Source organism: Tursiops truncatus, chromosome 21, assembly GCF_011762595.2.
Source record: "Tursiops truncatus isolate mTurTru1 chromosome 21, mTurTru1.mat.Y, whole genome shotgun sequence".
NCBI classification, from domain to species: Eukaryota; Metazoa; Chordata; class Mammalia; order Artiodactyla; family Delphinidae; genus Tursiops; species Tursiops truncatus.
Window position 1 is genome coordinate 20,000,970 of NC_047054.1, and position 26,050 is coordinate 20,027,019.

A 26,050-nucleotide genomic window follows, 5' to 3' on the forward strand; every position below is an offset into this window, starting at 1 on the left:
AATATTGCTACAGTTCTTTAATTATATTTCTGGCATCTTGTCTGGGAAGTTTTCAAAATTATAAAATAGTAGAAATTAACTTGTGAACTTTGCCTATGGATAGCTATCCCACTTGGAAATTATATCTTATTTTAAAATGCCAAAGGGGTCTGTCCTTGAGACTTAGAAATTTGTGCCTTAGAATGTTGTTTCAAATGCCAGCCCCTCCACAGTCACAAAATCAGTGTTTTATCTAAAACTGTTACTTTACTTTCAAAGACCTATTTCCAAAAATTGTCCACTCACAGAAATAAAATATTTTAAAAAATACCAAAAGAGGAAACTCCTTAAAGAAATAATTGCTCTAAATTTGTGAAAACAGTTAAATAAATAAACAGTATATGCCTTACATATCCTCTCTAGGAAAAAACAAAACAAACAAACCACCAGCAACTAATAAAATCCAATAAGAGGTCAACAAATGTGGATAGCTTTTAGCTTATAAACTGAAATCTGCAATCTAAGGAATTTACTGGAGCAGAACCTTGTACACTTACACTTAGAACCATAATATAGATGTTACAGACTGAAAAAAACCTCTTCCTCTGTGATTCAAGACCAAATCTGCATTGCTGTTTACTGTAGAGGAGTCCTCTGGTGATTCTAGCATATTTCCCTACATATACACTTACTTTGAAGGAATTTAAATGTTAGCTCTAATTTCCTACTGGCAATTTTTTCATTGCTTATTGAATCAATGTATTTAATATTGTTCTTCATGATAAGTAGAAGAAGCTTCACTTTGTAGGTGTAAAATTTGTATTTTTTACTTGCATTGTATTGTTGAGCTACTGTTGGGGCCATTGATGGAGCAGCCATGACAATCTTACACTGAGATGTTTGAAGATGATTAAACCAAAAGAAAATAAAGTTTATTCTGAAGGGAATGATCTCATTTATGTAAAATTACAAAAGAAAAAAAAAGGCTGTTTTTTCATCATCTTTAACGAGTGTTTTTGCATTTGATTTTTGGAAAGGAAAATCATTTTATTTGCTCAGTTAAATTAGAAAAAGCTCTGTCAACCTGGAAAATCAAATGGAGTCAATAAATGGAAGTTTAGATAGAGTATCATTCAACTACCTGAGCATGTGACCTCTTCAGATAACTATGATCCCAGGTGAATTCCACTCTAATGAACTCAAGCCGTTCATGGTTTTAGATTGAGCCTTAATTCCAGAAAGGTCAAAGTAAGGTGCCCTGTTCTCTGTAGTTCGATGATCACTCTAACTAAAGGCTAGTACTGCTTGTGGGCAAATTGCTAAATGCCCTATGGACCTATGTCTTGAAACAATTAATACTATACTACATCAGAGCTCACTCTCCACATTTTCATTCAAGCTTTGCTGCTTGTAGAAAGAACTGAATATTGTGACCTATACCTCCCTCAAATTCATTTACCTGGAAATAAAGAAAAGGGAAGGAAATGGATCTTGCTCTATGATCAGAAGGTGAAAATTCTCAGTCAGTCTGAACTTTTATAAATAAGATCATTTTAAAAAGGGTCAACACGGTGAAACTTAGATTTACCCTCCTTGGCCCTTCACTACCTTAAACTCCTTTTCCAATTTTTCTCTTTTATTTTCTGTACTTCTATTTTCAGTTGTCCCATTTTTAGAAGAATATTTGGTGCATAACAGTAGTAATGAAAACCAGTGTGTCTGTACACTTGCTTATACTGACTCCTGGATTCACGTTATCCTCAGGCACTGAAGGAGCAGTGTTCGGGCACTCTGTTGAAACACCTCACATCAGAGCAGAACCTTCCCAAGACCTCAGGTAAGTCCTGGCATTTATACCTGTGTCATTGTTTCCACCACTGATGATGGTCCTTGATATATAAAAACTAAAGCAGAAAATATGCTACGTAACTGTATAAAGAATTGACATTCCCTGCCTACATGGTAAATAGGTAATTGGATATTTCATTGAGGGTAAGAAAATGTGAGTTATTATTCTGTCCTTCTGTATATTTTTCCTTTACAAACATACAATGGATATAAAATAAACATATCGGACAGGAGGAGTGTAGAAAAAGAAAAGAAAAGGCAGTTATAGAGGATGTTGAGGGGAGGACTAATAAAAATAGGGATTTCAGAAAATCTGATATAGATAATGAAATATATGGCACGCATAGGCATAAAGAAAGGGGAGGCAGAGAGTGAGAGAAAGCTGTAAATAGTCAGGGAGGCTTAAGTAGAGGGAAATCAGAAACAAATGTAAACAGTGATCAGTAAAAGGCAGAACTTAATTGCCCTGTGATATGCTCCTCAATTTAATATTTCCAGTGGAATAAGCTCCATCTGTCAGTTTGAGAGGACAACATTATAAGGTATTCTCCCCTTATGATTATTCTCCCATAATCATGGCAATCACTGATAAAAGTTGAAATACTAAAATCTATTAACTTATCTATTGTTCTTAATTCAGTAAATATATATTTAATATATACTTTATATATTTTATATAAAATTATGCCTATTATAATAACTTGTGGTAATCATTTTGTGATATATACATTTATCAAAATCATTATGTTGTATACCTTAAACCAATACAATGTTATATGCCAATAAAAAAGATGTTTCCTCTAATTTCAAATAGGTATCTTTTTTTTAACATCTTTATTGGAGTATAATTGCTTTACAATGGTGTGTTAGTTTCTGTTATATAGCAAAGTGAATCAGCTATACATATACATACATCCCCATATTTCTTCCCTGTTGCATCTCCCTCCCTCCCAGCCTCCCTATCCCGCCCCTCTAGGTGGTCACAAAGCACCAGGGTGATCGCCCTGTGCTATGTGGCTGCTTCCCACTAGCTATCGGTTTTACATTTGGTAGTGTATATATGTCCATTTGCTATGATATGAAAAAAGACAACCCATATTGATATAAAAAACTAAATTACATATTTAAAATCATTTTTAAAGCTGAATTAAATTATTAACCTGACAGATAGAGTCTTTGTCTTGAAACACAATAAAATATTACGCAAAATACCCATTTTATTTCATAAAGAGCAGGCTCAGCCCTTCCTACTTGGATGAGTGGAAAAAATGCTCAAATAAAAATAGAAAAATAAAGTTGAAAAATGCTAATTAAAAAAAAAGTCATACTTTGGACTTCCCTGGTGGTGCGGTGGCTAAGAATCTGCCTGCCAATGCAGGGGACACAGGTTCGAGCCCTGGTCCAGGAAGATCCCACATGCCACGGAGCAACTAAGCCTGTGCGCCACAACTACTGAGCCTGTGCTCTAGAGCTCGCGAGCCACAACTACTGAGCCCACGTGCCACAACTACTGAAGCCTGCACGCCTAGAGCCTGTGCTCCTCAACAAGAGAAGCCACTGCAATGAGAAGCCTGCACACCCCAAGGAAGAGTAACCCCTGCTCGCCACAACTAGAGAAAGCCCGCACGCGGCAACAAAGAACCAACGCAGCCAAAAATAAATAAATTTATTTTTAAAAAGTCATACTTTTACAACAGTAAATATTGCAGACCTTTATAGCTCATTGATAAAATTCCTTTAAAAAACTCAGTTTTTCACTAGTTGAGTAGCCCAGATTCAAACAAGCTAGTTAAGAATAACAGGAGAAGGTGCCCCTCTTCATGCGATCAGGCATTTTTTAATAAGACAAATATAATAATTATTTACTTTATGCTGAAACCCCAAGGATTTAGGAGGGTTGAAGAATATGTGAAAACAGTGTCTCATAGTGTGTTATAGTCTTGATTTATGACTATTCTCATTTAGGACCTCTACATTTTTGTATAAATTATCTTTTCCTTCTTTACTTAACAAGGTTGTGTTGCCACTAGAATGGGATCTACGTCTTCCTTGCTTACCTTTAGTTCAATAACAGCCAGCCACTCTATCTCACACATAATAGTGTTATTATAATTGGTTAACATGAATTATTGAAACTTAGTAAAACTGAATAATGAGGATGCTAAATGCCTGTATATAAGGAATGTGTTATCATTTGTTTTTGTATTACTAAGACATGTGACTAACGTTGATTCCAACTGTTTTTGAGCTGTGTTTTAACATAGATACCAGAGTTTCATTCAATAAAAAAATTGTAATTACTAAGTTCTAAAAGAAACTTTTTTTTACTTCTAACGTTTTAGTAATTATGTACTCGTTTCACAGATTTTCATTATGAAAAGCCTATTACCAAAAAAGGATAAGAACCAACTGCTATTTTAATTACTTTACTGACATGTCTCAACATTCATAAGTATGAATATGAATTAAATTATAATTAGTATATCATGTCTCCAGTTTTTATTTTCTAATTATTCATAAATTATTTAAACATTGACCTAAGCGAGGCTTAGCTGCTAGTACTAAAAGCAGATTGGCAGCCCCCAAGATGAGTGGTACTGATCTAAATTCCAAAATAGAAACAGAAGCAAAGCACAGTAATGACGAGGTTATTCAATTATTCATTTGTGTACTGAAGATTAAAAGCAGTGTCTGAGGAGAGCCTTACGAGTCTTGCTGACAAGTTTCCTTTCAGGGCAATAAGAAGTACCCTTGGTTGACACCTAAGTCTAATCAACAAGGTGACAGCAGTTCACCAAGTAAATAAAATGTAATTTAGGGAGTAAGAAGCCATGTTGTCTTTGATTTTGCTTTTGTCAAGAATAAAAGACTTTAGAAAGAAACATTTCAAAAAGTTTACTGTAGAGTTTAGGTAATATTTTGGTGTGGGAATGTAGTAGATTGCTATAATTTATTTACTCAACGGCTGTTTGATGAATGCTTGCTATGTGCCAAGGTCTTGCTAGTAGTCTTCATGTGCATTTTAACAATACAGGTGTAGATTTTCTTTAATTTTTTTTAATATAAGGTGATATTGTTTTTCGGCAGGGACTTATTTGTTAAAAGGCTAAACAACAAATAGTAAGGACATCATAGCACTTTGCCTGAAATAGTCCAAGTATAAATGTTCTTTTTATTTTTTCTTAAATTAATATGTAGCTAAATTATTATAGCTCAATAGGATTTCTGCCCTCTTTGGTGGGAAGTGATAAAATCTATAATGTAATGCCCATTGTCCAAGGATTGTTTGGATCTGAGTTTTATTAACTGCTCCAAGAATAAGGCAAGAATTTAGACTTTGGTTTAGTAAAATGAGTTACTATTTAATGACATAATTGGTATCATTTCCATTCTTGTATGCATATAATTTAAAACTGAAATGTGAGGTTTGCAGGCTCCAAATTAATCTCTGGAAACACATAGCTTTGATTTACATAGTTCCCGTGTTCAAGGAAAAGCCACCATTTATTAAATGGTAAGGATTTTCCCTGAGACAATTTGTCAATAAAGGGGTAATATACTTTACTGGTATTTTTCCACCTATGAGAAAAAAATGGTAATAAAGTAGTATTTTTCTCCTCCCCACTTCCCTTCCCCAAACCTCTCCTTGTCTCCCCTTTTCCCTCTTCCTTCCCTTTCTTTCCTCCTTCCTTCCTTTTATTCTTTCATTCTATGTATGTGTTTGTATATTAGAGTTTGTAGCAAATGTGGGTAATGAGAAGCTTGCCTACCCTTCCAGTCATGGGAACAGGGAGCAAAAATTGACCTAGGGATTTTTTGATCTAATTTTCAGGAAGAGACCATAAGGGGTGTGTAAGTGGGCAGGAAACAATACAAATGGTGGAAACAAAAACAATGTGATTTGCAGCTGAAAAAAGCTCAGGGTAGCCCTAAGTGATAAGACAGTAAAAGTGGTAAGATAGTATAAGAATATATGTTCAGGTCACAGTTTGCATTGGATTTTTTTTCTAAAAACACTTTTCTGTGCAATTCTCCATTTATTTCATCCTTGAAATGGCAGATAACGAGTGCCAACTCTGTCTCTCTTACTGTATTAAATATTTAGCAAGAACAAGGCACATGATACTCAAGTTCTGCTTAAGTTTCCATTTAGTAATTGCATCGTGCAGCTTAGTTTAAGAGAAGTCTAAATGATTTTCTCAGAGTAATTGCATCGTGCAACTTAGTTTAAGAGAAGTCTAAATCATTTTCTCAGAATATTGAGAATTCTGGAAATCTAGGCCACTCATTTTCAAATTTGAAAATTATGTAACACCTTAAAAACAAAATCTTGTTATGGCTTCGGTATCTAAACACCAAAACTGAATTGCTTGGAAAAAATAGGCAGCAGAGTGACTCGAGTTCAACATTAATCCTTCTCTCTACTATAATCCCTGGATACCCACTATAAAAACTCCTCTGAAATGCACTGCTGTGATCACTATAATGCTATAAAAATGAACACAATTGTTCTTCACTAATTCCAGTGACTAATTGCATAGAAATTCACAAGTTTTGCCAATACATGTGGACTTCATTTTTCAACAGGCCTTTTAGAAAGTATTTTGTAGTAAAATAAATAGTTTAAGTATATGTTGTAAACCCTCAGTGGAAGCTTGAGAATTTCCATGGAGAAGAGAATCAGGGCATCATTTAACTGTTGATATTCTGTTACCAAAAGTCTACTTAGTAGATGGTTCTAGAAGAAAATCCAGGTTTAGTCTGATTCGAGTTCCAAGATCTGAGCCCAGGACATTCTAGAGGGATTCTAGGCTGATTTGAGAAGTGGAGGGTATCTGGAGAAAACCAGTCCAACCAAAAACTGACATTGTAAACTATATAAATGATTTTTCTTTATGATTTCTAGGCTTCAGTCTTGTTTCAAAGGTTTCCCTTTTCTAGAGTTGGATATTTCCTGGGTTTTTTCTTCTAATTTTGTTGTTTATTTTGTACACTAGGTCATTTCTTAGTTTTATATTTTGAGTAAATAAAATGGGAAATTATGTTCTGAATTTTCTTCCAATTTTCTATTGAAAATTACAGTCTATAATTTATTAGTTTTTATATTTTGAATAGATAAAACTGGAAATTATTCTTGCAGAGCATGTTAAGGATTTAATGTTATTTCTTCAGTATGGATAGTCAATTTATTAAGCATCATTTATTAAATAACCTCATATTTTCCACCCCAAAATGATTGCTACAACTTGTCAAATATTAACTTCTCATAAATACTTGCCATCTGTTTTAGATTGTATTGTGTTTCATTGACCAAATTTCCATTTCTAATTTTGATATCATTTTTTAATTAAAATACCTTTATATTAAGTTCTAATTTTAAAAGGAAAATCTCCTACTGTATCTTCATTTAACAAATCTGGTAATTGTCACACATATTTTTCCCCTCAAAATATTTTGACATAAAGTTTTAAGTTTCAAGAGACTCTACTGAGATTCTTGTTGGAATTTTATTACATATATTTATTATTTTTGATATATTGGAATTTTCATGATATGGAAGTATAAATATGAGCTTATTTTTATCCAGGAATACCTCAAAACTCTTGAATTTTCAGGTAAAGTAAAGAATATCAGATGTCCTTTCTAGGTATCCCTTTCCTGGAAATAATTGTAAAATACAGACTTTGAATAATATAGCATTTATGTTAATATAGTGATATAACAACAGGAATTACATATTTTTATAGTATCCCTGTATGTCTTTAATATCTTTATTGCATTGTAATACAGTCAATAACAGTCAAATATTAGCATCAATTAACAGTTTTCCTATTTATATTTTCATAGTATACAGTTCTACAAATTTTACCAAAAAAGACAAAAGATAATCCTGTAAGATCTGTGACCACACTTTCTTTCCCGACATCGTATTATGAAAATTCTCAAACATACTACATGTTGAGAGTATCTTATAGAAAGCGCCTATATAACCCCCAGCTAGATTCTCCTAGTATCATTTTTCTGTATGTCTTAAATTATGTATACATTTCCACTGTCCATCCACCAGTAGATCTTAATTTTTATGCATTGAACATAAATTGTATAAATCTGTACACTTTTCCTGATCACTTCAGCATGTACATCATTAGTATCCAAGATCATTTACAGTTTCTTTCCTTTTGTTGTAAAATAATTATGCAATGACATTCACAAAGCCTAAATGCATATTTGCTGGGTTTTGAAAAATACATGCACCTGTGTAATCCAAATTCTTCTCAAGATATAAAGCATTATCATCACTCAAGAAAGTTCCCTCATTTCCTTCCTGGTAAATCCCCACCACTACCCACCAGAAGCAAACTACTCTCATTCTTTTTCACCCTGTATTAGATTAGGCTGACTTAGTACTAATATAAATTGATCATACAAGATGTACTTCTTTGTAGGATTTATTTCATTCCACATAATGTTTTTGAGAGCCATTCATGATGTTGTCTGTATCAATAGTTCCTTCTGCTTTATTGCTGATCCATTATATGAACATACAGTATTTTATCTATGCATTTTCATAATTGAAGGATGCTTGGGACGTATCTGGCTATGTTAAGTTTTATATAAAAATTCCAGAGCTTTCCAAAGTGGTTGTATCATTTTACTCTTTGTCGACGAAAATTCAATTAACAATCAAGTTAAGAAGAATTAATGAAAGGGAATTTTATTCAAGCCAAATTGAGGATTATAATCCAGGAGACAGACTCTCAGAAGCCCTGAGAACTGTTCCACCTGTCAGAAGTGGAAAGCACAGTCATGTACATTTTCGAGACAAAGGATCATACATCAAAATGGCATACTGGTATTTTACATAAAGTTCACTGAAGATTCACAGCCCAGGTAAGCATAAGCATCGTACAAAGGGAACAGCAAGTCATTATGACCCCCTACGATTTGGGAAACAATGCTGTTCTTTTAAGAAGTTGCATAGCTAGTGTCAGAAGACAGGAAAAAAAAAAAAGATCTTTCTGTGGAGCAGGCAGGCATTCCCACCTTTGAGGCGCTCTGGTTCATGTTTAATGGAGATGCACACTGCGCATTAGGGACAGAGGGAGGAGGACCAAACTAAGAGAGGGAATTTTGTTTTTAAATTTTCTTGTCCTTCCTTAAAATAGCTTTTAGTGTATTACTATAAATATATGGCTAACACACTAATAAAGAACAGATCTAATGATGTTCTGCAATGAATAAAATATTTTATGTGTAAGGTGCGCTGTAATTTTATTTATTAGGTAACTGAGCCCCAGTGAGGTTAACTGGATTGAAAATTTCTAGTAGAACTCGTGTAGAAACTATGAGCTTATTATTCAAAGTCCTATGTTTAATTCTTTCATTAGACTGATGTAACTTTTGCTGAATTTCCCAGACTGCTTCTTGGAAATAACTTTCATTACTTCATAGTATGCAGCAACACTTTTAATACATATAGGAAATACTTTTTCTATATCCTGCAGTTTATAATATAGGCTCTAGAAGTACCCAGCTTCTAGTAAGAGCCTGGGAAAATATTATTTATAAAATAGTCAATGAAATATATTATTACACCATCATCAAATCCTTTTGATAAATTGGGATAACTGGTAACATGATGTTTACTTTTTATTTTATATATTTTAAGTTTTGTGTCTGCATCTACTTTTTCTATAATGTTCTTTGGATAGTTAATATCATGATCATATGCTTACCTGATTTCAAAACCTTTTAAAAGTGCCACGTTGTGCTTAAATGCAAATATTACTTTCTTATTGTCAGAATTCATGGAGTTTAACACTTGCAGTTTGGATGGAAATATAGAACAAAATTTGCACACCGCTTGTGAAAAATGTGTTTTTTCCTTATTCACCAAGTGATAGACCTAGAGACAATGGGCAGTTCTAGGTAGGTAATGTGTGTAAATGTAATATTTAAATGTAAGTATACATGTAATTGTGAATATTGATATTGGATGATTCAGGTTAATACATGCATCTGTAAATGCTCACACTGAATGTATGCTATTCACAGTAGTGTTAATTTGAAGATTTTAGGTCTCCATATACATTGTAGTCCTGCTATGAAATTTTTGCTGCCCAAAATTTAGTTTATTTGCTTATGCTAAATAGTCAGGCAAGCTTGTAAAAACTAGTTTGCAGCTTACTTTAATTTTCATGTTCATAAGAAATATTTGAATACCACAACATGTTCCTTTGAAAATAGAATTATGAAATCCTCCAAATGATCTAATAAATTTTTATTATATACTCTATCTGCACGCTCTCCATAATTAAAGTTCCTAGTGTATATTACTTACCCGAGTGATGGATACTATATAAAACAGTGCTATTTTTAATAAAACTTACATCATTTCTTAGTGAGCACTACTTTTAATTTTATCAAGATTAGCAAAGCATACAGTTGAAGCCTGTTTAATTCAAAGTCTTAATCACTTTCAGTCTTTATCACTTTCAGAACTTGAAGGATTTAGCAATACTGTAAAATTGCCATGTTTTTTATGTTTTATGTACCCCTTGATAAGTTTTATATATATATATATATATATGTACTCCTTGATAAGTTTTATATATATATTATATATATCATATAACATGTTTTATGTACCCCTTTACCCCTTGATAGGTTTTATATATATATACACACACATATATATGTATATATATATATATGGCAGGTATATATTGTCTTAGGGCACAAAATTATCTGTAGAAGAAATGAAAATATTCCTGTAAAACTTTAATTTACATGTATGGTCTCCATTGCGCTCACTATCAGAAACTAAGCCCCAGTCTATTCACTTCTCTTCTTTCTCCCTGGGGTTGCATCGTTATACCAAGACGCTTACACTGCCTAAGCATTTGGGGTGACATTTGGTCCTTGGTAGCCTCATGATCCAACTGGCATTTGCCAAGATGTTCTTCTTACTGTCACTTAGTCCTCAGTCACTGCAGGTCACCACTCTTTTCTCCTTTGAGGATCTTGTGGTCTCTTGTCCTCATTTATCCTGAAATATCACTCTCTCCTCAGACCTCTAACACCTAAAGAATAAAGGTCCCACAAACCTAGGACTTGACCTCAGGTAGCAGAACACAGACCAATTCTGTTTATTTCTCTGCAAATCTTCTCTAGCCTGTGAATCAAGAAAACATTTCCTCCAACTCATGAAATAAACAACAAGGTCTTACTGATGTTGGTTTTCTTCTCTGTTTTTGTTTATGTGCTGAATCATTTTCAACACAATAAATGGCTAGGGTTTTTTTTTCAACTCAAAATGTCTGTAACATTAGGAAACACAAAATATCTTTAACAGCTTCTCTGCTTTATCGTCCACCATTTTTGGCAAAAGATAGTGTTTAGTGAATGGGGAATGGCAAAGGAAGCAAGGAAATGGGACAGGGAGGAAATCCCATACATTTCAAACTACTATCCCACTACATAGCTATTTCCCTTAATCAGTTTAAGAGATTCCTTACAATCCTATAAGAAAACATTATAATTGTCAATTTCAGAGATGATAAAACTGAAATTTATTGCTGCTGGCTCACTTTCCTGAACCCAGGTCTAGCCAGCTCTCCATCTTTACTGCCTCTTTGAATAGGGATCCTCTAAGTCAATGCTAGCAAAACACTCCATTAGCAAGACTGCCAGTGGGTACCTGAGGTCTAAAATGAAGATGAAGACAATTAAGATTTTTTAATTAAATATTTAGTAAGGATGAGAATGGAAAAACTCAAAAGCCCAGAAGTACTTACTATATTTTAATGCTCTAGCAGAAATAGGGTAAAAATATAGTACAAAAAATGTTCACACTTATTACAGATATTTTACTATCAAATATATAAGTATCCCAACCCCTTATCCTTGGAAACAAACTAAACCATATCAATTATTTGATAAAATAAGCGTGTTTTTCCTCCCACTTACAAGTTGTGTTGTTTCCTTCAGATTCATAATGTTTCAGAACATTAATTCATGTTAATTAAGTTCTTATCTGACTTCTGATTGAGTGGTTCAGTCATACCCAAACTTATGTAATTACATTTAATGTTATAGAAATGGTCTATAACAAGTGGAAATAGAAACGGTCACAGATATATTATTCAAGATGGTGAATATTTGGGGGTGTATCAGAGGACATCACTTATAAATATATATTTAAACATTCAGATTTTGAAACTTAGACCCTCTGTGCAAAGTAGAAATATTATGAATGAAAAAATTATGGGTGATTCTTTTTGAAGTTTTCAAAAAACTTTTTTGAAGTTTCAAAAAAAAAAATTCTGTGAAAATGTGTAATTTGTGTTTTTAAAAAAAACAAAGACATTTCTTAAAAATATGTATATTCAAAACCTCACCCTCCAGGGATTTTATGAAGATACCCGAAAGGCCTATAGGGATGAAAGTTTCAAAGTCGCTTTAGTGAGTGAAAAAAATTTTAAAGTGTTGAAATCACTTCTTCAAAATGCTGGCTCTAGTCCTTCAATATCACTTTCAAGTGTTTAAGTTCAACTTTACTACTGAGAGGGAGGGCTGATCTTCAGTGCTCAAACTATTTGGTGTGATTCTCTCTGAAAAACCACACTGGGATGGTAGCCTCAAAGGAGACCTGTTGCTCTCGATGATGGTGAATGTGAGCCTGAAGGGACTCTTGTCCTGAAGTCCTGAGGTCACGAGGAACACAGGCAGTTGCAGCCCCAAAGCAAGCTATTATCCAAAACGATCAACTCCAGGATAAGATCTCTTATCACACCAAGTGCTTTTTACGACTATATTCTTGTTTCTGTATTTTGCCTTCCTTTGCTCTTTCTCTACGTTTATATTTGGAGATAATTTTGAAAATGCCTCCCAACTATCTTTTTTGCAGGCACAGCTATCTAAAACACTTGTGTATCGCCCCTCGTTTAATTTTTCTTTCTCAGACTAATGTCGTTCATTCTGTGGACATTTTCTTGGGCCGATAGAGGTCAGGTGATGTAGGAAATATCTTACGTCCTCATTTTAATTAATGTCTAGAAGTGTAAAAAGTCCCTTGAGAATTTTTTAGTTTACAGAATTTTGACTGGGCACATTTGGAAGTTTGCAATATTAATGATTTTCATTAAAACTCTCTCATCTTTGCAAGACAAGGACACTTTACTGAGGGATACTTACATGCTAACTTTCTAGAAATTTATTTCTTAAGACTCCATCATTAATATTGAAAATGTGTAAAAGATTTAAACTAGTAAACTACCACGACCTACTTTTCATGTGCATTGTGAAGGGAAACAACACAAGAAACAGTTACTAAATCATTATACAAATTAGAGTAAATAATTGATGCTAACAAATGAAGAAAGAGCCAAAAAATAGATAAAGCAATCAAAAATCTTTCTAAAACTCATTTTAGCATTTTTCCTCTTTGGAAATGACAAGGATTTGTATTTATGCCTGCCTGTTTGTTTTAGTTGACTAACATTATCTTTGAGTCCAATGTAAACTTTTTTTCTTGTCAATATTAAGGTGTTTTTGTTTGTTTGTTTGTTTAAGGCTTGAATCACCAACCAGGTCCTTGATAATGGAAGCTCCCCGGGGGGTCCAGGTGAGTGCTGCAGCTGGAGACTTCAAGGCTGCCTGCAGGAAGGAGCTCCACTTGCAGTCCACAGAGGGGGAGGTGAGTTCGGAGGTGTAGACACTGGCCTTTTACTGCAGAGGGTGCTTCTTCTCAAATTATACGCATATGATTCCAGGAGAAACATAAGGAACTACTTCATAAGAGGGCTCAAATTATGAAAATATTAATACTTCTTAAATATGAAACTGGGTAAACCTAATGTTATTTTCATAAGTCAAAGCTCCATTTATTTTCTACTGAAAGATATTCATTCATAAGTCATTTATAAGTGGGGCATCTAAGTTCCTGCAGTTTCAAAAATCGACAGATGAATGGAATGAATATCAAGGTAATACCCAGAATGAAGGCAAGTCTTTGCTGTCTTGGTTCCATTTTGGTCTTCAAAAAGTTTTTCCAAAAAGTGCTTTGAAAGTTTGTGTGTTTGTCTCAGTAGAAATAGTACCTATATTTTTCTAAAAGGGAAACAAAAAGCAAAAGTTTATTCTGCTATTTCACTCAGTTATTTCCTAGATGAGATACATGCTGTTTTTCTTCCATGTTGCTTTATTTCACCCAAGAGTCTGTTTAAACTCTGTTGTCCTCATTCCTTTAAAGATCCTCTTCTTTCTCTTACTGCCTGATTTAAAGAACCCTTTGTCTTTGGGCTTCCATTCTTTCACTGGAATGTGATAGGCAGGTATTTATTTTGTCTCCTTTACTTGCTGTATACATTGTGACTATTGTGTCTGCAGAATCACATTTTTGTCCATTCTGGAAATTCCTCAACATTACAATGTCTTCAGATAGTCCCTCTCCCCCTTTTCTCTATGGCCTTTTTCAGACTCTCTGAAGAAATGTTGTCTTTTCATTCCCTTACCTTCCAGATCTCTTAGCCTCTCCTTCCTCATTTCTATTTCTTTATTGCCCTATGCCTCACTCTGCCTATTTATTCAGATCCACGTGCCAGGTTCCTCCTCAGTATCTAATCTCTTCTTCAATCCCTACATTGGGCTTTTAATTTCAGTAATTTTGTTATTCATTTCTAGGACTCTCATCTGTTGCTTTTTTTCAAATCTGCCTGGACATCTTGGTAGTTGCTCTCGTTTGCTTGTTTGTTTTTAATTCTACCTTCATTATTTCAAAGCCTTATGCGTAATACATATTCGATTCTGTATATTTTTACCACAATTCCCAAAGTCCTTGAAGGTCTAAATCTGTTGTGCTGCTGTTTCCACCAATTAATTCCCTTAATGTTTTCTTCCTTCGTGTGCTTATTTATTTTTTTAATGAGTTTATAAAGGTCAAGCTGAGAAGAAAAAGCTTGGAAGGATGATTTGAGAGTGACGCTCTGGCGCATCTCGGACCTCTTCAGATGTAAATGCGAGGGCAGACATTAACAGAATCAAAAAGAGGATGTTCCTTTCTTACCTTTAAACCAGTATCTCAGTTATTGATTCAAGATAAATTTGTATTACACATTTGGCTTCCTTTTTATAAACAAACTTATTGCCAGGGTTATTAGCATCTTATCTGATATTACAGCTTAAATAATCTAGAAATATGTTTTATAATATTGAAAACATATATCCGTATTACCTTTCAGGATTTCTCCCCACTGCAATTGCAGACTGCAATACTTTGTCTACCACAGCAAGAGAGAAATCTTTCTTAAATATCTCACATCTTTTTTAAAGCATTTTTATCATGGTAATCATTTCATTCAAATTATTCATAATGAATCATCTCATAATAAATATTGATGGTTATTAATCTCCATTCTGCTTCTATTTATGCTCCACTTTACTTATGTTCTTTTATTCAGAGTATCAGCAGAATCCTTGAATTCAATTACAGATTAGCATTTAATTATGAATTGAGAATTATGCTGTAAATAAGTCACAGCCAAAAGCTTTCAGCTGTGGCCATTTTTTATGTTAATAAAATAAATATACAGAAAAGCACAGCACTTTCTATTAGAATGAAATCGCATGTAATTTTTCTAGGAAGAAGTATGAAATGATATAAAATCTTTCTCTTTGCTTCATTGACTATGCCACAGAAAGGCAGATCCACCAATTATTAAATAATACAGAAAGATATAAAGTCCCTACTCTTAGGTAGTGTTTAAATTAATTAAAATCAGGGCAAACATGGTGTTGAGGTAACCAAAATAAGTAAGAATGAAATTGCACACAAAGTTCTGCACTGCAGAAGTTTCATTCATTTCAGACACCGTATTGCAAGGAATTTCAAATTCAGCTCTGAAAACAACATGAATGACAATTGTAGGTAAAACATTGAAAGTTATAATAGCATATGCAATGCAGTAACTTAATAACGTATGTTACAAGATGACACAATTTTTTTATCTTGCAAACTGATTAAATGTTCTACTACAGGGATAGGTCTGATTTCAACAGGTAAGAATGGAATAAATGGATTCTTGGTAGAGAGAAGACAATGGGCTGTGACTTAAAAGCTCGGGGGTGTCATTCTGAGTACCAGGAAGAGTTTCACAACAAATGGATTATATGGTTTATAGGGTGATCTGGAATAGAAATATCAATTTTAGAAGTTGGAAAGTGAGCAGTGTCATCGGAAGTGCCTTAAGCAGAACAGAAAGAGTTATGAGGGGGTCCATCCAAGCTGCAGAAGCCTGGAAAAGCTGAGCTACGTGGGGTTGGAAAGAATCAATATATGACACCCCTTTTTATCTCATAACTTAGTTTTCTGTCTCAAACCAAGAAAATATTTTTTCTCCCCTTTCTTTTCTTTTTCTTTCTTTTTATTTTTTAAATGTAAAGCCATCATTTATTCAGTCTTTCATCCTTCTATGGATGGATGTTATATCTGTGAGGCTAGCTTTCGAAATTCAGAATTTTATTTATATTCCTTCTTTTTCTTTATCCTTTCTTTGTTCCTTTATTATTTCTTCTTTAATTTTATATTATTATTGAGGTAAAAGTGGTATATAACACTGTAAGTTTCAGGTGTACAGCATTATAATTTCACATCTGTATATACTACAAAGTGATCACCACCAAAGTTCTAGTTATCATCCATCCCCATATAATCAGCTCCCATTTTCTCTTTTAAAGACCCCATTCATTTAAATTTACCTATTAATAAAAATCTACCTCCCATATATGGGTGAAGCTACAATGTGGAGCTCAGAAGATGATGGAATTAAGTATTGCCACATAGCCAAATATGATCAAGAGTCACCTGTAAATGGATAGGAGAGCTGGAGGGCACAGCTATAGCTAAACTGAAGCAGGCCACATACCATAAGATTCAAGGCTAACTCCACTGATAAGGCCACTACAGCTGGGCTTGCTTTCTGAGGCTGCCACCTGCATGTCCTACCTGTATAAAAACAGCTACTCTCCACATTTATTCAGTCAGGCTACACCAACGGAAAGGCAATCAGTTCCAAACTATAAAACCCAGCGATGTGGCCTGGTGTTAGCAAGCCTCTGAAACTCACCAGGGCTGCCAGTAACACTTGCTTCTATGCTTACTAAGAAATGAACCACTGACAATATCTTAGAATCATTTGATGAATCCTACATGAGCCTCCTTATCCACATGTTCTTTAGCTTTCCATGTTGCATTGTTTATTGTCTACGTCACAAGGTTTCTTGGACAAAACACCAGCTCCTAACACTTTTTCAGCATGAACTAACCTCCACATATGCAGACCTAAACCCCACAGTCCCAGAGCTTGTTTTTATAATACGTTTGGCATTGGCGAAGCTTGAGAATATCTACTCTCTGCAAGCATGCCAACTCCTCAGCAGAAGGGAAGAAAGGGGGATGTGCTGTGCAAACACAGTTCCTCTGTCAAACTCAACCAGTAAGAGGAATCATCCCTCCTCCCCCCGTGGAGAAGTGAGTGAAAGGACCCACAGCGTGTAGCAATTGGTATTACACTCACTGATGTCCCTCTTCATGGAAACACAGAGCAGGAAGAAATGAGGCCCAGCATTTATAACCCAAAAATACGTTGTCATTTTTTTTTTACTTAGTTTTGTGCACTTTTAACTTTTGAATCAGAAAAACAAAAATTCATCTTAAAAAAAATAGAAGTCCTTTCTCTTTGCTTTCCTGTCACTTACCATAGAAGAAATTATGAAGTAATAAATTTCAACATTTGATACCTACAAACAAAAACTTTAATTATTCTTTCTTAACTTTGAATACTGTTGGTAAATGCAATCATTTTTATTTCATAATCTATCCATTTATTCAGCAACTATTTGTATTACATGGAAGCTGTACATGCAGGGTCAAGCACTGTGAAGTTATAAAAAAATTCAGACTTAATTCTACCTTCAAGAAGGACATAGTTTATTAGAGAAAGTAATACATCAATATGACTATAAAATAAGCTACCAAGTGATGAGCAAAATAAGATATTAATAATAAACTGCTACAGGAGAACCAAATAAGAAGAGTCTTTCCGTCTTGGGGCACTAGGGAAAGGTCCATAGAGGATGAAGCAGATGAACTGGGCTTTGGTGGAGGGTGAGAATTGTACCCTAGAGGAGAGAGACATGTACAAGGTGAAGGAAAAGCATTACTTCATGCAACTTGTACTGGCATAATTCTATGCACTCTTCTATAGTCTTGAACCAATGACAGGCCCTGCCCTCATAGATATTACTTGCAAGTAAGAGAAATAAACAATAAATGAACAAATACACAATATAATGTTAGGAAGAGATTGTTACTACAGAGTAAAGTAAAGCTGGTAAGGAGAGATTAATGGATTTGTGTTACTTCAATAGGGTGGTTAGGAAAGTCCTCTTTTAGAGTGTGACCTTTTAGTAGAGATCAGGACAAATAAGCTCACATCTAAAATTAAAGTTAATCTAAAGTATACATGTCTATGGTATAGGAATTCTTTTTCTGGCTTATTCTTAGTGTGCCATAGATTCCTATATTTCAAAAAAATTTAAAGCATAAAAAGGCAAACAGAGGAAATCTCCCTCCTACCTCTGTTCTCTAACCACCCTGTTAATATCTGTCCCCACTTGTAAATATTTGGAGAAAAGTTTTTCAGGCTAGGAAAATGAGGAGTTAAAAAGCCCTGAGGCCAGGGTTGTTTTGATGTGTTTGAGAAAACGTGAGAGTTCATGCAAGAAGAATTGTAGGAAGTGATGTTAGAGAGATAGGCCAGATCATACAGGGCTTGTGGCCCGTGGAAAGGAATCAAGATTCATTTTAAGCATGGTGGGAGACCGTTAGAGAAACTTGAGCGCCGGTAGGACACGATTTGGTTTGCATTTCTTAGAAGTTCACTCCAACAGCATGTACAATAGACTGTAAGAGGACAAGAGTGGCCACTGGGAGGCCAATTAGGGGGCTATTGCAAGAGTCTTAGTAAGAAATGATTAGGACTTAGGTGAGAGCAAATGTGTAGAAAATGGAATATTCTCTGGTTCTCTTGTCAATTTAGAGATGCCTTTAGGCCGTAATTAGCTACATAACAATAGAATCAAGACATAGCTAGAGAGAGTTTGTTTCTTTGCTCATTCAAATTCATGATCTAATTTTCCTTTCTTTGGACCATTCCCCATGCATGTCAAAACCATATGATCCCTGGCCCTGAAAGTGTTGTGTCCATGATTTGGAATAAGTGAAGTAATTTTGCAAGTTAGAAGATTTAGCAACATGGGTGTTAAGTACAGGTCATATATTTCATGGAGTCTTCAAACCTGATTATATCTAATAGTTATCTGTTATTTACTATGCACATTATCTACTTGGTGTAGATTGGGAGTCAACGTGACTTTATGAGTATTTAAAAAAAAAATTAAACCAGAGAGTAAAATTGTTTTAATTAATTGCCCATCACTTCACTAATGGCATCTCCATAAACATCCTTATTTCTTTGTATATTCTTTAGACTGGCATGTTTAAGTTAAATTAACTGACAGTCAAAAGCATTCATTTTCTGTGGTGTCTGAATAACCGAGTTGGCCCCTTAAGCAGATTATACAATCTTGCTTTTCATTTCGAGGGCATTCTCTCAGAATATACCGTGTCTCAAAGGCTCAGGTAGCCACAGAGCGTTTGGGCTGTACCGTAGGAACGCAATTTGTTGGTTCAGCAAGGTTTGGCAGCTACACCAACAAAATTGTTTGTCCTGTGGTCTTTCTTATTAGACCATGCTGTAAAGCTCTTAAGAATATAGGATGCTAAAAGGAATTAAAATGCAATTTCTTTCCCCCTAGATATTTTTGAATGCGGCTACAATCCGGCTGGGAAACCTGCCGACCGGCTCTCCTTCCTCTTCTTCACCCAGCCCCTCCCACTCTCGGCAGACAGTGCATGAACTGTGTGTCTGCCCCAACGGCAAACTGTACCTGTCTCCAGCTGGGGCCGGGTCTACTTGTCAGTCCAGTAGCAACATCTGCTTATGGAGCTGAACTGACTGATTTCTCCTCACACCAGAATAGCCTTTTGTTCCCGTACGTCTCCTTCACAGTTCTGCTCCGTTTCCCTCGTGATCAGTCCAGAGCTTCTCCAAATGGTCCACAGAGCAACTCCTTCCAGTGTAAGCAGGGATTCGCACCACCTTCTCTCGTGATTTTCTGTACTGCTCAACACGGAGAGGGTGAGTGACAGAACAGTGGAAAAACCATCTTCAGCAGGAAAACTGGATCATAACTTTTGCTCAGAAGGGAGAATAACATAGGTGCCTTTGCTACATGAAGTGAAGCACACAGTTTTAGATTTTTGCAGGACCTGGATGTGGACTGCCACATAAACATAACATAGATGAAATTCCCAGTATCCAATGGCAAGATGAAATGGTTAACCCTGTAAGAAAACTAGTTCTACAGTCTGAAAGCACAATTTTCCATTCATCTTTTTGGATGTAAACTTTTATCCCTGAATTTTAAAATTTTAAAGCATTATGTAATGCTTGCTTTACTAAAAATTAAATTCAATACATGGTTTTTAACAAAACAAGACAAGACAGAATCCCACCCTGAGTTTTATTTGTTTCTTTAAATTCAATGTGTTGTTACTCTTTGTCTACTAACTCTAGAATTTGGTACATTAGGTAATTTTGAAAGCTCTCAGCAATAGAATCTTTACAGAATTAACAAAATGCCATTATACCGTCATTTGTCAGATCTGAACGGCCTTATATAGTATGTACTTGGCTATTGCATGTGACGTATTTGCTTTTAACCAAACATCCAATTGATTGCAATATAAGGTAGGATTAAGAGGGACCTACCGATGGTGTGGAATCCATAGATTTTTTTTTTTTTAATTCACATGATATCCTTTACAGCTAGGTTCTAAGAGTACAATTTTTGTTTGCTTCCTTCCCTTTATACTTGACTCGGACTGCTAAAATTCAAACATCCTCTAAATAAATAAAAACTACTGTGATGCCTAATGCTGAGAATGAATTCACTTTCCATTGGAATATCATCTACAGAATTATATCTATGTACTTTTTATTGGAGATTAAGACTTAAGGGTGGTAGAAATTAAAGTGAAAATCCCCGCTTAAACAGTAAGACATACAAATGTTAGCGAATGTGTTGAAAATGTGTTTACTCCATTAGATTCATATTTTAAGGAATTTAGTCACATTCCTTTGCAGCTCTTAATATTCGATTACTTTTGTTAGACCGCTAAGCTACCCCGAATCAGAGAGCATAGTTGCTTCCGTCCTCTGTTGCTTCTTTTTGTAAATTAGCTGCTGATAAATAACTCCAGAATACTGCCCACGCATTTACTACAACACTGCTTAACTCGAACTCTCGCACCTTATAGAACCCAAGAACATAAAATTGTATTAGCTATTTCCTGTTCTGGGAAGATGACTTGATTACTATAAGGTAAGTCTTTCATTTTCACACGTCAGTCCATCTTTTTCTCCCCCATGCACACACGATTACCGGTGTGTGGAAGTTTTCAGTTTTGAAGTCCATGACTGTAGAATCTTTGGAGTTCAGGACTCTGCAGGGTGAAGTGGGAGACTGGAATTTATAGAAATAATCTGATTAGCGAAAGTAAGAAATCTGAGTAAGGCAAGCAACAAAGTGAACCGTTTGACCAGAATTCTCTTGTTGGGATAACGTAACACATTGAATACCTGAAAAACCTCCATTTCACTAAATGTATTCTGTACTCAGCAGAAAAGTCAGAAAGCTAGTGCAGTTTTATTACTCTTAAAATAGAACTTGTGTTTGGGGGTTACTATATAAAACCTTAAGTCAATATTGGAGTAAAAGTTAAGATGTGCAATGGCTTAAAAAGTCATATCCTAACACAGGAGTTTAATTTATTTAAGCTAAAACATTAGAAGTTACTATGAGAAATCCTCCCATTGGTTTTTGCAAAATACTCACACAAAGTATAACACAAGAAATTTTGATAAATTATGGGTGCTAATCACTGTACACACCTTTTAGGAAAATGCTATGTATTAATTTGAGACATATTCAAGTTCTAAATTAAAACAATGAGAAAGTTTCTTAGTCAAATGGGAACAATTCTTTTGATTAGTGATTAGCCCTGTTTCTAATCTCAGCTCTGTCTTCTACTAATCAGTAAACTGATTTAGGCAGTCTGGGAATATCTCCAGGCTTCAGTTTACTCAATTTTGCAACAAAAGCATTGAATCAAATGGTCTCTTAAGATTTCTTCCAGCTCTAACATGTTCTAATTCCAAGAGCAAATATTATAGAAGGTGAAAGGGGCCGTCGAAATTTTAAACTGTATGTCATGAGAGGAGAAAAGATAAAAAGTGTTAAAACCAATGCCAGTGAGGGGCTGTCAAATTTTGAATTCACATGTATTTTGAAATGTTATAAACGCAATTCAAAAGAAATGTGTAAGAGAGTTAGACTATGTCTAGATGATGTAAAAATATCTGCTCAGTGTGGTAGGAAAACATAGCATAGAGATACAGGTAGCTTTCCTACTCAGCACTAAATGGGTGGTTTAAATTACTTGACTTGCTGTTTTAGATTCCTTAGAATCTAAGTATAAACTCAGCCTCAGAGTTTAGGCGTCTATTAAAGGCACAGAAGATTGCTCTGAAAGGTCCTTAATTTCCTCATAAAGAAGGCTTGATTCTTTCTTGATAGAGTTTCTTTCCTTAATTGCAGACTACCCAAACAGATTCATTATCTGTTTTTCCAGTACCATTTTTGTGTTACAAAATACATACAGTGCAGTTTACTTAGATGCAAATTTCATTTTTCCCAAATTAAACTCAGAAAAGTGATTCCTTTCAAATGTATTACATGGACCCTAAACTTGGTATCCAGTTTAAGTGGAGAAGGCAGGCAAACAGGCAGGAAGGAGGGATAGAGAGAAGGAAGGGGACTGACAGCATTCCTAGCCATTTAAATTCTTAGCTGAGAATGGACAGAGAAGTATTTGCGCTCATGTTTTGAGATCCAAAGGAGAGAAGCAGAAAAGACAAATTATTTTTTTTCTTTCAGAATATTTCAGTAAGGCACTTCCAAAAAAAAAACTTCCAAATCTCCTCCAAAATTTCTATTCTGTACTTCTTGGTCCTACTTTTTTTCTCTTATTTTATTATGAACCATAAGCTGTATAATCTGGTGCAAAACTGTTTATCTAAGAATTTAAGATAATTTTATGCTTCATATTTTACATTAACCTGGAAATCTTAGATTTCAGTACTTCACATCTCTGAAAATGGAGCCAGGAGTTCCAGGTGTGTTTCTGCCCCTCTACCTACTCATGTGACCTTAAGAAATATATTTAATTATCTTGGTCACCATTTACTTCTCTTGGGGAGGGGTACGCCAAACTAGAAGTTTTCTTTGGTTACCTTCATCTCTAAATGTCACTGATTCCCTTAAGAAAAGACTCAGCAATCTTGAGTTCAGTACCCTGCTCTGAACTTGTTATTATTGACCTCCTTCTATACCTAGACATTGTTGTTTATAAATGTTGAAATGCACATCTTTCCAGCAGCCAAACGCTATTTTTTTCTACACTCCCTTTCTTGCTCTAATCATTTGAACGTCAACGTCCCTTTCAGAAAACGATGCTTTGTTGACAGGCTTCAGTAATATGGTTAACATTAAAGAGAAAAAGAATGTATTTAGGTCTTATTAAAAATGACTGTTTAGGAAATTAATAGAAGTATTTACCAAATATCAATACGCTGTTGATCATTCTATGATTACTTATCTCCATCAAACTAAAAAGCATTGGTCTTTTGAAGAAATGGTAATTTGATCACAAAGGTCGGTTGCTGAACTCTTTGTAACCTGTTATGCCATTCAAAATTCCTACATATTCTGCCATTTGAATTACTCAGTTGGACAGTGCCTCATTTTATAAAACTGACATTTGATACAGTAAAACTCCTAATGAATTATATCACTGCAAACCTGGCATCCCTGTATGAGGCAGCAATAGATAGAGAGATTGAGGGTGTTTAAGGCATTTAAGTGCTGTATTTTATAGCAGGTAATATCAATATCGTAATATTAAATTATTAAAATAGTTGAAGATATTTAATGACCAAATTCTCTATTTAGCCATCAAAACCAAACTCACATTCGAGTCTCTTATAAGTGAGGTCTTGTCACCTTATTCTTCCAGTAGCTTTGGTCTAATTAGAATTGCTCATGTGACCCTATTTAAAGATACTTGGAGAAATGATTTTCCTCTGTGTACTAGTGTGTATTATAGTAATGAATATTGCAAAATGTTATGATCACAAAGTAAAATAATATTGCATTTTAATTCTTTTAAAACAATCATAAACTAATGAATGACCTCATTGAACACTGTTATTCATATTGTTTTATACTGCGGTTCATTAGTTGTTTAAATGTCAAAGACCAAAGACTGGGATTTCTATTGTATTTAACCCTACAACACTGCTGCTTCTACTAATTTATTCAAATGAATAGGAGGGCTTATAATTACAACATAAGGTAGTGAACATCCTCCTTTGCAGGATTCTGAGCTATGGATCATGATTAATGCTTTTGCTTTAAAAGAAAAAATGTGTTAGTGTAATCCACGTACCTTTTATACGTGCATAATAAACACCTTGATATTCATAAAACCGGTATATAAAGACTATATCCTAAAATGGGCCCAGGATGGATTTACCCAGCTGAGTTTAAACTTTCATTGCTTGCTAAAAATCCTTTGGAAAATATAATTAATTTGAAATTCTTTTAGAACCAGAGGGCTATTTTTTTAAGTGTTGATTGAAGCGATTCCATTCTTTGAGAAAGTCAGTGAAAAACATTAAAGGAAATGAGGTATAATGAGCTGCGATTCTTTTGATTTTTGCAGTCTTAATATCTCCTTTGTTTGAATATTCATAAATAAAAGCCAAACAGGGTTAAAAATGTGCAAGGACATTTACTAACAATGGAAATATGTAATTTCAAGTTTGCGTGTCTCGTTATTTATACAGTTCTTTAAACCAGGTCCACTACTCATATATTTTGCTTTGTAATTTTCATGTAAATATTTTCTTGTATATAGAGAAATATGAAAAATGGAACTATTTTCTTACACATACTATGCAATATGTTTGTAAAATTGCAATATTACCAAAATTACAAAAGCTGTGCTTTTGTACTCTATCTCGCTTTATGTAAAATCAATCTTTTTCTATTTAAATGGACTATCTGTCCCATAAATTGTAGATAACATATCTATTCAAAACTCAGTCTATTGTATCTTTTGTTTAGTTTGGGGTGGATTGGGTTATATTTCTTTTGGGAGAAAATGCAGCAAAGTTTGGCAGTAGGAAACTTCTTTTTTTTCCTCAGAAAATGAGAACTTCGAAGCATGCAATGAGCTCATATGATTTAAGATCTCTCCTGTAATTCTTGTATTTTGTCCTAATTTTGGTGCTACTGTGTAACCATGATTAAATACGATAGTTAAAACAAAGAGGATCAGAACTCATATGCTATCATTTCATTCATTTTATTGAGAAAAAAGTTCAAAGAGGAGGGATATGAGTATTAGTACTGCACAGAGACCGTTTTTGATAATGCATTTTAAATATCAACTCCATTAAGATATACATTTTTGAAAAGTTAGTTAATCTATATATTTATACTTGCTAAAGATGCTTCTCTTATGAAAGCTGAACATATTTTTCCTCTTAAATATATAACCAATGAAACTAAAGAATTCAAATTGACTTAAAAGTCATGGTCACTGCATTTTACAAGATGACTAGCTAATAGTTTATCCATTCTGAAACCTCAGTGATTTGACTTTGAGGATAAGACTAGACAAACTGCTGTTTGCTCAAACACACACCCTACATGGTACATAGCATCACCCACAAATATACATGTACAGCATTGAACATACATGCATGCTAATTGTCATTTACTTATTTGATGCTGAATTTCTTCACTTCCTTGTTACATGCAAAATATCAAGAACACGCATCAAGACAATAACATGGACTTTATTACCTTTTAGAGATGTAATTCCCAGTGCAATACCTTACAAGCTTTGAGAGTGACTGTATTCCTCTTAGGTTCCAAAAAAGCAACAGGAGCCATTGAAAGTTTTTTTTTTTTT

General features: G+C 34.4%; 1 protein-coding gene across 1 annotated transcript; it reads left to right on the forward strand.

The window, feature by feature from the left end:
• Positions 1–1,740: 1,740 nt before the first annotated feature.
• Positions 1,741–19,968, forward strand: SGCZ (sarcoglycan zeta). Its single transcript, XM_073798557.1, has 4 exons — positions 1,741–1,816; positions 9,631–9,756; positions 13,402–13,525; positions 19,705–19,968. The coding sequence occupies exons 2-4, from the start codon at positions 9,701–9,703 to the stop codon at positions 19,897–19,899; spliced, it is 375 nt and encodes a 124-aa protein (XP_073654658.1). The 5' UTR covers positions 1,741–1,816; positions 9,631–9,700; the 3' UTR covers positions 19,900–19,968.
• The last annotated feature ends 6,082 nt before the right edge of the window (positions 19,969–26,050 follow it).